Source organism: Lipophrys pholis (assembly GCF_963383615.2).
Source record: "Lipophrys pholis genome assembly, chromosome: 23".
NCBI classification, from domain to species: Eukaryota; Metazoa; Chordata; class Actinopteri; order Blenniiformes; family Blenniidae; genus Lipophrys; species Lipophrys pholis.
The window spans coordinates 6,003,195-6,015,223 of record NC_137645.1 but is presented as its reverse complement, the minus strand read 5'-3'; the positions used below and the strand labels follow the sequence as shown (position 1 = coordinate 6,015,223).

The window sequence follows — 12,029 nt, the reverse complement described above, 5'->3', positions numbered from 1 at the left end:
TTTATTCACTGACACTATGATCTTACTGTTTCTAGTATTCTCATCTATTTAATTCAAACTTTTGAGAGTATTCTACTTATGATTTTAGTGTAATTGAATCGTTATCGCCAGTAACTTAATACAAGTAAGAGGAAGAAGTAAACATGAAGTATTGCTTTTAATTGATGTGAATTTACACTCTTAAATGCCACATGGACTAAATAAGAATTACTTGTTACTTAGAAAAATGTAGTTGTCATAAATCATCCTGTTAAGTTGAGGTAACTCAAAAATAATATGGAAACTCGTTTATGAGAAAAATGAGGCCAACTTTGCATATTTTATTGTACACTGAAAATAGAGATTAAAGTGAAGTGAAATGAAAATATGGAAAAAAACTAATCTGGATCAATTTATCTATTTGCTTCTGGATTCACTAAACCAGACATCTGCAATCTGAGTTAACGGCACTATGAAGCTACTTATCCACTCAACCCAGGTTCATGTTCTTTTAAAGGGGGCGGGGCTTGCTGTATATGTCACCAGCGAGCCAACAAAATGTCAGTCACCAGAAGAAACCTCAAACTAATATGTAAATTAGTGGGATTACAATATTGATTCCCTCCAGTAGATCTCACAGATTCTTATTGTGGGACTACATTGTTGATAAAGTTGCTCTGTTAAGAACTCAAAAAATAAAAGGAAAGGCCATCTTGGCCAGTGGGGGTCTTTTATACCTGCTGAGCTCTTGTCCAGAACACAACCTGCTCTAGAGAAAGAGAGGCGTTTCCATGACAACGCACCACCAAAAGAGGCTCCCTGGGTCGAGTTAAACCCCAAAACAGCCTGAAGAGGGCGTACAGCACTGTTCACACTGAGTGTGTGTGTGTGTGCGCGCTGTGCGGTCCTACCTGGGGCAGCTCGGTGCTGGTGGAGGGCGGTTCCCCGTCATGAATTACGGCGGGCCCGGCTCTGACACGGAGATCCTTCACCGGGCCGCCTGGCGTGACAGGCCACGAGCCGGGCGGCCGGCCGAGCGCGCTCGGTGCTTAATGGCTAAATTGGGAAGACTGTTACTAATCGCTTATTGAATAATGAAAGTGACACAGCTGATAAAAGATTTCAATACGCTGGATTATTTATAATATTTCACTTAAGCCTCTCCGGCTGACTAATAGGAGGGCGAGTGGAGGGAGCCGGGGAGCGTCTGAAGACGAATAATCACATCTGAAGACGCACCCGTCTCTCTTTGAGTCTGTTTGTTGTGTCTTTACCTCTTTTGACTGTTTTACTACCTTTAATTTGCTTCTTGATGAAATTTCTCGTTTCATAACTCATAGTCTCCTTTTATATACATTTTTCGATCATTTCACTTCCTTTTAATCACTTTTGTCATGTCTCTTTTAAAAATATTCCATAATCAAACATCTCTTCACACTTTTCTTTCATATTTTTCCCACAATTTTTGATTCTCTCCATCCATCATCCGAATTGTTTTGTATCTTTGCTTTTGTATTTTTTTTGGGGGGTAAACAATAATAATGGAAGAATAAAACTTAAAAATAGATTAGGGTTATATCAAATGCGGCAAAAATAAATAAATATACTATTTATAAAGTTTGAATGATGAAAAAGATTAAGCCTGAGATTGATTTACTTTACAAAAAGAATTAAAAAATGACTAAATTAAACACAAAATGTTGATTTAGGTAAAACGAACAACTTTGTGGTCCACGTTTAATTTCTAATTTTCTTACTGTATCATTCTTCTCACGTGAATAATGCTTTGTTTTATTTTATTTTCGTGGCGTCAGGGAGGCTGAGCGGGAGAAGAGGGGAGGACGGCGGAGAAAGCGAGTGGAAGCGAGGAGAGATGAAAGCAGATGCGGCGTCCATCCGTCACTCAGACGGCCGCTCATCCTGTCAGCTGCTTGATGCCTCACTGATGGAGAGAGCAACACTGCACATCTGCTGCTGCCGCCACATCTGCTCAACCTGCCACTGTGTGTGTGTGTGTGTGTGTGTGTGTGTGTGTGTGTGTGTGTGTGTGTGTGTGTGTGTGTGTGTGTGTGTGTGTGTGTGTGTGTGTGTGTGTGTGTGTGTGTGTGTGTGTGTGTGTGTGTGTGTGTGTGTGTGTGTGTGTGTGTGTGTATGCGTGCGTGTGAAATGAAAGTCGCCTGAGAAAATCTGGACTCATCAGTAACTCAGGATGAACTCCAATGTGGGAGCGTGTCGGTAAACAAACAAAGAGAATCTACTGAGACCAAACCAAACAACTCACATTGTGAATTTCAGAAAAGTGCAGGAGCAGAACTACGAGTCGGTAGAGTCCGTGAGGGCGTCATCTACCATGACACAAAAATGTGACTGCCAGCGAGACGCAAAACAAAAGAACCAAAAAAATGACCAAAAGAATTCCAAAGTTGACAAAAGCATGTGACCCAAACTGATAAAGCACACAAGGAGTGCAAAATGGCTCTGAAATACACTAAATCTGGACTCACAACGACAAAACTCAATAGAAATTGTCATTATATTGTGCAGAACAGGTCCCATCAACAAAAAATAAACCCAGAAGGTGACAATGCAACACAAGATCAAAACCCTGAACATGAATAAACTAAAGAGAAACAACTACAACGCGTCACCACAAAGAGAAACCAACTGAACCTGAAAGGAAATGAAACGATCAGAAAGACACAAAAGGCGACAAAGCAAAACGCCTCCAGGAGCTTTCATCTCCACACTGAGAGGAAGAGAGCGGGTGAAAGGATGAAGGGCCGACAGAATGAGAGGATGAGGAGATCCCGCCCTCATAGCGGAGGTCAGGAGTCTCCGGTGACGACATGGCTGCCTTTCCCCACCCGGGTCTTCACGTTTTGTTTTGGCGCCGTGTTTTGTGGTCAAAGCGAGGCTCGGCCTGGGCGAGGAAAGTGTGAGGCGAGGGGAGGGGAGATGGCGTTACCTTCCGCAGTACCAGAGAGGCCGTCGGCCTTGAAGTTGCTGGTGCTCTTCTTCCGCCGGTGCTTCTTGCGGTTGGCGTGCGGCGATGGCGGCGGCTCCATCTTGGGGCTGGTGGTGCTGGAGATGCTGGGACTGGAGCAGACCGAGTCTCCCAGGCCAGTATCTGAGGATTCAAACAGGAACATGCATTCAAACATGCACCTGGTCTTGAAGTCGTCGTCATCTCATTCTTGTCTGGTTTGGGAAACTTCTGAGAAGCGATTCAGACGGAGTTCGATGACTTTTCAGACTTGATTCATACAAGGTGTTTTAAACTTACAGTGATATGAATGAAATTAGTTTTTTTTACGAGCAGTTCAGACTGAGGTTTTTATTCAGCATGGACTAAAGTTAGTTTTGGACTTCCTGACCTGTGTCCGACTTGTCTTGGGGTTTGGGTGTGTTAAGGTGTTTTATTTAATGAATGAAACGTTTTGGATCTTGGTTGTGGAAACAGATTAAATCAAATCCCACGCCTCCTCAGAGACCTGCTGTTTCTTAAACTAGAGAAGCTCCACTTCAGTATTTTGAGGAATATAACACCACAAATCGGAGCAGATATAATCCAACACGATACGGAGTCGCATTGAGGTAGAGTCACTGGGGCAGACCTGCGGGCGAGTGAGGCTATCCGAACAGGAAGTGGAGTCTCTCTCTCCATCCCTCCTCCACTCGTCACGGCGGCTGCTGACAGCTGTGACTAGCGGCGGAATAAAATAACATTCAGCTTCCATCAATATCACGGCGCGGCGACGACGCTGACACGGGCCCGGTGTGCGTCTGTGTGTCTTGATGGAAACACTAAACACACACACATACAAGCGTGCGTGTGTGTGTGTGTGTGTGTGTGTGTGTGTGTGTGTGTGTGTGTGTGTGTGTGTGTGTGTGTGTGTGTGGACGAGCGCACGCTTGCCACCGCGTCCCCAAACGGCAGACAGCCCCAAGGACGGCCATAACTTATTTTACAATCGTTTAGTCTCAGCTCAAGTGGAAAATGTGACAACTTATCTCTGCTGACAAGATGCCATCCCCGAGCGCGCAATTAACCGCCGTGGATTAACGGCCCTCCCATCTGCAAGCCGCGCTCCATCCACGTCAGCCACCCCCCCCCCCCCCCCCCCCACCTCAACCCCCTCCTTCTCCAGACTCCCACCTCCCCCTGATGCACTTCTTCAGTTTGAGCATCCGCTGCTGCCAGGCTGGTTTCAGTTGAAGACCTTTAGACTATATCAGAAAGGTTCTAGGCTGTTTTCACTTGTTTGGTTTGGAGACGACTCAAATCTGAAAACTGTTTAAAACATTTACACGGAAATGGCAGAAACACTGAAAACTATGCAGTTTGCATGTTGTGCCACAAGAGGGTGCTGTTGTTTGTTTTTGTACACAGGAGCGCAAAGAATACGCTATATCCATTAACAATGACGAGTACGCGGACATTCGTATGGACAGATGACCAAGTTGGATTGTTATTACAGTCAGGGCGTTTTCAAAAAGTTGCACGTAGCTCCGAGTCCCGTTTCACATTCTCTGAACATTCTTAGATTTCTTCCATTTCTGATGTTAAAATACAAGAAACCAAACATTGTCCTCATCTGTCTCATCTTTGGGGTTTTTTCAGGGCCGTGAAAAGAACAATTAACGCCTTTAATCCTCATTTTTAAGAGACATAATTTCCGTTAATTATTTTGTGGACCTGCGGGGACCTTCGGTGAGTGTCCCCGCAAATACAGAGCGACCAAAGTGTGTGAAAATGCGTGTGTGGCCCCTGGGTGCCGATTGAAAGCGTTTCACGGCGCTAAACGTTATTTGAAGAGGGCTGGAGGGCGCGGGACAGGACTACAGAGCTGTCAGTCAAGATTATCGTCATGGCGACAGACAAACAGAGCTGATAGCTGTCAGTCTTCAAACAAGTGTGTTTGGTATGTCGCTTTAAAAGCCGCGCACACACAGAAACACACACAGAGTCCATTAGCTTGACAGTTAAGGCAGCATTAGGCTCTGGCAGGCGGATCAATGGGAGATAAATGAGGGGCTCCCTCGCGGAGCTGCGCGGTGGGGCCTTCGGTTAGTCTGAGCGGGCCACTTCCCGTTTGTCTTTTACTGACCCGTACTGACGCCGGAGTTGGCGATGACGGTGGCGTCGGTCCACTGATCGGCGCTGGACACGGAGTACGAGCGCTGGTGCATCCCCTCCAGGCCGCGGCTGTTGAAGGACACCAAGCTGACGCCGCTCGCCATCTGAGACGCCGACGTGCTGCTGGTCACCGTACCTGGTGGGAGGGCGAAGGGCAAGTGGTCAACATCAGGACGCTGCCCTCTACAGGCAGCGAGGAGGCATCACAGGAAAAAGAGCTGAGAAAACCTTTGAATAAGTTGTTTTAAGGTAAACTTGGTGATTTAGTCCAAATAAATAGACGTAAATAAACAATTTTCATGAATTATAGTTCCCGGCAGTTTGGGGATTTAATTTACAGAGTAAAATTTAGATTCAAATGTTTTTTTAAGTGCTTTAGATGCATCATTAGCAGTCGCTCTGCAGCTTTTCTGTGGCTATAGAGATGCAGTTAGTGAGTTTTTAGTTTACTACGATAGCAAAAGCTTTTTTAATAGATTTAGCAGCAGAATTTGCTCTATACGTGATTTAACATTTTTATTTTGTTCAATCTCTTGACTCAACACCACAGTAAGCACGTTTTTAGCAACTTAGTGACATGGACTTAACTCTCCAATGTTTAGCTGTAATTAACTTTCTATAGCTTTAGCTGCATAGCTAATTCAAACCTTAAAACGACAATGATCCGATACTTTATGACTTCAAACGCATCATTAGCTTCACAGTTAAACCGGATAGTTACTTTCATTATTAGCTGCCTTACTATACAGAGTTGGCATCATATTTTACACTATAGTGACCTTCAGATTTGGCTTTTCTTGAGCTTTACTTCTCCTCTTTCCAGCTTTTCTAGGATTCTTTTGAATTATCTACTGGGTAGATTTTGATCGTTAGAAGATGATAGCTTTCGAGCTGCCTGTATCTTGTGACTAATTATTTCCCACACAGAACCAACATGGCGTTGTTTAAAAGCTGTTTGGATCAGTTTGGAGGAGCTCACTGTGTTGCGGCAGATGCAATGATGTCTGCCACAGTTTTCTACAAAATGCAGTCACCAGTTATTTCCAATAGTAGGAGGCTCGTCTTCCTGCACAAATCTCAAACCCGTTTAAGGTTTTGTGTGGCATCATAAGCGGCTACAATCCACTGACACACGTCTTTTTATTCTTGCAGAGCATGCGTCCACGTGGCCATCGGCGAAACACAAGGGGACCATAAAAGGCTGCTTCTTACGATCTGGCTGCTTAAATCAAAGCGAGGAGTTGGTGAGAGGCTGCGTGGTCCAACACCCCCCACCCCCACCCCTCGCTCTCTCATTACAGCTCATTTCTTGGAGCTGGCTGAGTGGAGCCAGCACTTTGATTGCATTAATATTCATGACAATAATTAGTACATGCAGTACGGCTCACTGAATATTCATGCTATTAGCTCGGGCCTCCTGGATCCCTCTGTGTGTGTGTGTGTGTGGGTGTGTGTGTGTGTGTGTGTGTGTGTGTGTGTGCGACACGCAGCAGCTCGCTCCACCTTTTGTTTTACGACGTCTTCCTTCAGGTGATGAGAGGGAAAAGCGTTTTGTGCATTTCAAGGCTGAACTCCTGCTTTTTATCGTCCACTCTCATCTGTTTAATCAACCTTTATTGATTCAGGAGAGGACAAAAACATGCTGTGTGTTTATGATAAGGGGACAAGAGCGGCGATTAGCAGCTAATTGCCGCTGAGATCAGACATGAAATGATTATTTTCATTCACGGAGATGCTCCTATGGTTTCTTTATAAGACTCAAAACGTGGCGACCAAGCTTTGTGATATTTTATCTAGAATCTTGATCATAATTTTAAACTTATGATCCAGTGCACATTGCTCATGATTTGTAATGTTTCTTGATAATTCTTTTTTTTTTTTTTTTACTAAATCTGCAATAAAATGTGGGCGTATTCTTCCTCTTTCACTCTTGTTGAGATTGTTTACTTAACTTCAAAACAGTTTTAGGTCAAAAAGTGAAACCGTGGTGTTGAAACACTATTTCCAAAGTTAATTCTCCAAATATCAACTATATATATTGTTCCTGATCCTTGAAATAAAGTAACTTTTTCAGATCTAAAATGTATAAAACATATATTCTAACATACCAGTAAGATAAAGTTATTTATTAGAAATACATTTATTGGTAAAGAGTGTAGAGAGGACGGTGTTTTCAACACTTGATGATTCAGGAGGCAGCTTGAAGCGCCGAGGCCTCACCTGGCGTCTGTCCCAGCTGCAGGCCGCTCATGTCCTTGGTCAGGCCGTTGGTTTTGGGGCTCGGCACGGCGGCGCAGGTGGACACGGCGCGCGGCGGCCTCTTCCCCGGCACCTTCACCGTGGTCCTGAGCAGGTCGATCTCCTTCCCGTGGACGTTTTGCATGTAGTCCTGAGAGACCAGGGAGAGTTTACAGTTTCAATGCGTGTGAGGAGCGGAGGGTGCGAGGCGCGAATCAATCTCAACAGACGGCAAGTGAAATCAAATGAAGTGTGTGTGGAAGCGATCTCATTAACGTGAGTGGGATTATTCCTGATGATATCACTCCTAAATCCCGAAATCACACAAAGGAAACAAAGCCACACTAATCCCTCAAAGCGGCGCTGAAGTGGTCCAGCACCCCGGCTCTGATTGGCTCCGCCCGCTCACCAACACGCCCAGAACAAGAGTGACCGCCATGGAATACCCCCGCAGTGATGAAAAGACGAGGAGAAGTGTTAATGACCGACGAGAGGCGCTTGTTAAATCCACCTTCACGCCCCCCTCTAAGGATGCTGGTCGTGACCTGAGAGGAGCAAGGCATTGTGGGAGGTCGGTCTTTATGAACAGATAAAACCCGCTGGGGCGGATTAGGACAAACACAAGGGAGAGTTCATGTTATGGAGGTTTGTATTGGATATTAAGGTATGGTTGTGTTTATAAACAAATGTTTAAAGAGCATTCAGTGACAAAATGCTCTGATTCCACTTAATTAATGATAAATGCAAGAAAGTGAGTCGAAAATAAGGATTGGAACTTCTAAGTTTGAACCCAGGATCCAAACAAAACCTCTTTATAAACAATCACAAATGCATGTCAACTAAACTCTGGTTGAAACCAAACCACTTCTAAAAGAAAATATGAGGTACTTTTATAAGTGAAAAAGCTCAATTTTTGTTGGGTTTCGGGTTTCTGTTTACGTGACAACAGTGTGCCGAGCCACTGGAAATGACAGCTTTCAATATGGAACTTTTTGTCAAAGCTCTGACTTCGTCTCCCAGCAACTGCCCATTTTCAAATGGTTGCTGGGGCGATTCAAACAGCAAAAATGATGCGTATTCAATTGAAACATTGTGTGTAAACGCCCTATCGGTCAAAAGTTGGTCTTAAACCACATATAAATGTGGGTTTCAGCAACCTCCATTCAGAACCCCGTTCAAAACAATCAAAAAAACTACAATAATCTAAACCTTTTATGGAAACGAGACGAAAACCAAATATGAAACTTTGAAAAACACAAGTCGAGAACAAGACCAAAACTAAAACCAACCCACATCCGAACCCGAGCATATTTAACCAGCCAATCAGAAGGCGGTGGGTCCAGAAGTGTGGTGATGTAACCGATACGGCGAGCCCTGCTGCTGCCTTCGTTACATGGCGCTGGTCCCACGCGGATCTTGTTGGACCCACCTCGCTTTAAGTTGGAATAATAAGTATTCGTGGCTTTAATAGTGAAAGCATACTCGCTTTGCTTTCACTGCAGAACAACACACACACATACACACACTCGCTCAGGTCTCTCTGTGTTTCCCGCCTCCCTCTGGCAGCTCGGCTGACAAAAGGCCAATTCAAAGCCAAGTGCTCTCGACGGCGTCTTAACAAGCCACTGGAGAGCCCTCGAGCCAGCGGCCCGCTGGGTAAACCCTCCGCACACACACTCCCCTCCGACAGATTGACCGAGGTAATTGAGTCTCCATTTGCATCTGAGTGCTTTCATCATCGGCCTGATCGTCCACGCCACGCGGCGGCGTCCAGGACGGATGTGTGTATCGACCAAACGCACCGACAGCAGGTGGTGACGGCCCTGCGAGCGTGTTGTGCCTGCTCGGTATAAATGGACATATAAATGGCGGCGTCAGTGTGAGAAATGTAACATGAACAGAGATGAGATACTGCTGACGCCGAGGGAAACAAGAATCCATACAGAGCGAGCTCCTCCACAACACGATGGATGGATCAGGACACGACAGCAGATAAAAGAGGAGAAGAAGAAGAAGGAGGGAGTCGTGGGAGCATGAGGAGATGAGATAGATAGATGGACGAGACAGTGGAGGTAGGGTTTCAAACTCAAGTTCAAACAAAGTAAACCAGTTCCAAAATGAGCTTAAAAACATAAAAATCAGCATAAAAACAATAAAACCACTCTAAACTAAACTCTAAACACTCTAACCACTCCCCTAAACCAATTAAACCAGGTTGAAAGCCAACAAAGCATTCCAGAACCAGCTTCAAGCCAAGGAGATCGGTCTAGCACACCATCATATCCAAGGAAAGCTGCTCCAAAACCAGCCCAAACTACAAGAATTTTAAATCCAAAACAGAACCAAAAAACAAACCAGGCTCACAACAACAACAGGACTGGTCCAAAAACCTCAAACCGGATCTCTCTCTTTTTTTTTTTTTTTAAATCAAACTCAGCATTTAACACTTTAAAGAAGTTAAAAGTGCAACTGGTGGGACTTGTTCAGGGCCTATTTACATGACAATGATCCAATGGAAATGGTTTGTTTCACTTCAGAAAAGTTTCACGCTCAGACAGAAATGCTTTCTGAAGTTGTTGCATAACTTGTGAACTGTATTATATAATCTTTAGTTGCAGTAAACATATACAGTTCAAACTGGCAATTTACTGTATTAATTGTAAACCAGCAGCTTAAACTAATGTGGCTGCAGAACTTGTAAAGTCACCGTATAAAATGTAAACTTGATGTACAACATACTGCTGGCACTGTATAGACTGTAAAGTTGTTGTATAGACTGTAAAGTTGCTATATAGCCTGTACACTTGCTGTACAACTTGTAAAGTTGTTGTATAGACTGTAAAGTTGTTGCATAACTTATACCATCACAGTATAAACTATAATGTTGTTGGACTACATTTTTACTTGTGTTTGAACTAAGCAGCATTTTGTTTTGTGCAGGTTGGAGCAGTCGGAGTCCTGTGAAGCGGCCATCACCTGGAGTGAGGACAAACTATTGTTGTCTGTTGATTGATGTCATTCCGGGTTGCCGCAGCTTCTTTCAGTCTCCAGTGTTCTTAAAAACATCTGTGAGTCTCAGCGAGACGCGAGGCCGTTAATTAGCCTCTCCTCTTCTTTTGGCCTGATCCTCTTCTCTTTCAGACTTTTCTTGCCAATTAGGTGGCATCTATTGCCATCCACTTAATTAGCGGCATTAATGTGATTTCTTTGCACATAGTCGGGCAATTAGCGGCGCTGATTGAGTTTCATTCGATTAGCCTTCGCAAACAGGCTAATTGACGGCGGCGCTGCAGATGCAGCGCGTTGAGGAGAAACCTGGCTTTCTGCTGCTGGAGGGGGTTTGTGTGTCTGTTGATGTGTTAACTGATGACTTTTAGCACTAATTTACTGCATCAGCTGCTCTAATCGCTGACGGACGTGTGCAGCGTGCCGGAGAGCGGAGGAGCCGGCTCCGGAGGGAATCGAACCCGCAACCCCGCAGGAGAGTCTGGCTCAAAAGCAGCGGGGCCTCCGGATTCAGTACGGGTGGTGAGACGGATTATTTAACGTGTGAAACGAGGCTTCAGACATACGCACCTCTGCAGCTCTACTTTTAATTAATCAAAGGTTTCATTTACCAACATGTGGCCATTTTAACATTTTAACTTTTCTTTATTTTCTATTTAATCATCCGCAAATTACTTTATTTTTTTGGTTTGATCTTAAGATTCTATGTGCTTTAAAATGCTTTTAACAGATGTGTGGGTGTAAAAATAATCTCCTACAGCGTCTATGTATAGTAGAATATTAAAAACAGATTTTTACAGGATCAGAGGTAACGTGTAATACACTGTATATATGCACAGTGCTGTTCTATCTTCCTATTCTATGTGTTTTCGAATTGTTTTATCTGATTATTAATATTAGTTTTCAGCTTGATATAGTCAAGTTTGATATTTAATACTATTTTTAAAGAAAATTTACAGAAACTAATGTGTTTGCGATTCTCACAGAAAACCTGCATCGATCGGGATTCGGAGAGGAAACTGATTCAGACGGAGTGGCAGTCACACAAACACAGTGTGTGTATAAGTGTGTGCGCGCGTGTGTAATAAAGCAGCATCGGGGGCAGGATATTGTGCCAGCAGGGCAGAGAGCTGGGGCAATTAGCAGAGACATTACAGCTGATATTCACATCATCAGCGCCGACGTGGGCAAACAGATGACGAATCCTAATTAATACACAAGCCATCAACACTGTGTGTGTGTGTGTGTGTGTGTGTGTGTGTGTGTGTGTGTGTGTGTGTGTGTGTGTGTGTGTGTGTGTGTGTGTGTGTGTGTGTGTGTGTGTGTGTGTGTGTGTGTGTGTGTGTGTGTGTGAGAGGCAGTTTGTAGAAGCACACAGCAGAGAGATGAGGAGCAGCAGATAAATGGAGGTCATCGCAGGCTGGCACAGCGCTGCAATCTAATAAGCAATCAGAGCCGTGCTTCTCACCACATCTGTCTGTGTGTGTGTGTGTGTGTGTGTGTGTGTGTGTGTGTGTGTGTGTGTGTGTGTGTGTGTGTGTGTGTGTGTGTGTTCCTTACGTGCAGGCTGGGGTGGTAGGTGAGCAGTCCATTGTCACACAGTGTCACGTACTTCTTCTTCCACTCCTTGTTGAGGGACTTTCCGCTCCTCTTCAGCAGCATGCCCTGC

The 12,029-nt window shown here is 44.5% G+C and overlaps 1 protein-coding gene across 2 annotated transcripts in view; it reads right to left on the bottom strand.

Annotated features, from left to right (window-relative positions):
- The window catches only part of agap1 (ArfGAP with GTPase domain, ankyrin repeat and PH domain 1), a gene marked incomplete at its 5' end in the record, with an annotated part of 101,495 nt that overhangs the window by 26,486 nt on the left and 62,980 nt on the right, over positions 1 to 12,029 (bottom strand). Inside the window, 4 exons of one of the 2 annotated variants that reach the window (XM_080492596.1) lie at positions 2,945 to 3,106; positions 5,088 to 5,252; positions 7,337 to 7,505; positions 11,921 to 12,025. In XM_080492596.1, coding sequence (XP_080348722.1) covers positions 2,945 to 3,106; positions 5,088 to 5,252; positions 7,337 to 7,505; positions 11,921 to 12,025 — 601 coding nt within the window. The remainder of the gene's footprint in view (positions 1 to 2,944; positions 3,107 to 5,087; positions 5,253 to 7,336; positions 7,506 to 11,920; positions 12,026 to 12,029) is intronic. The other variant, XM_080492597.1, reaches the window with a different exon arrangement.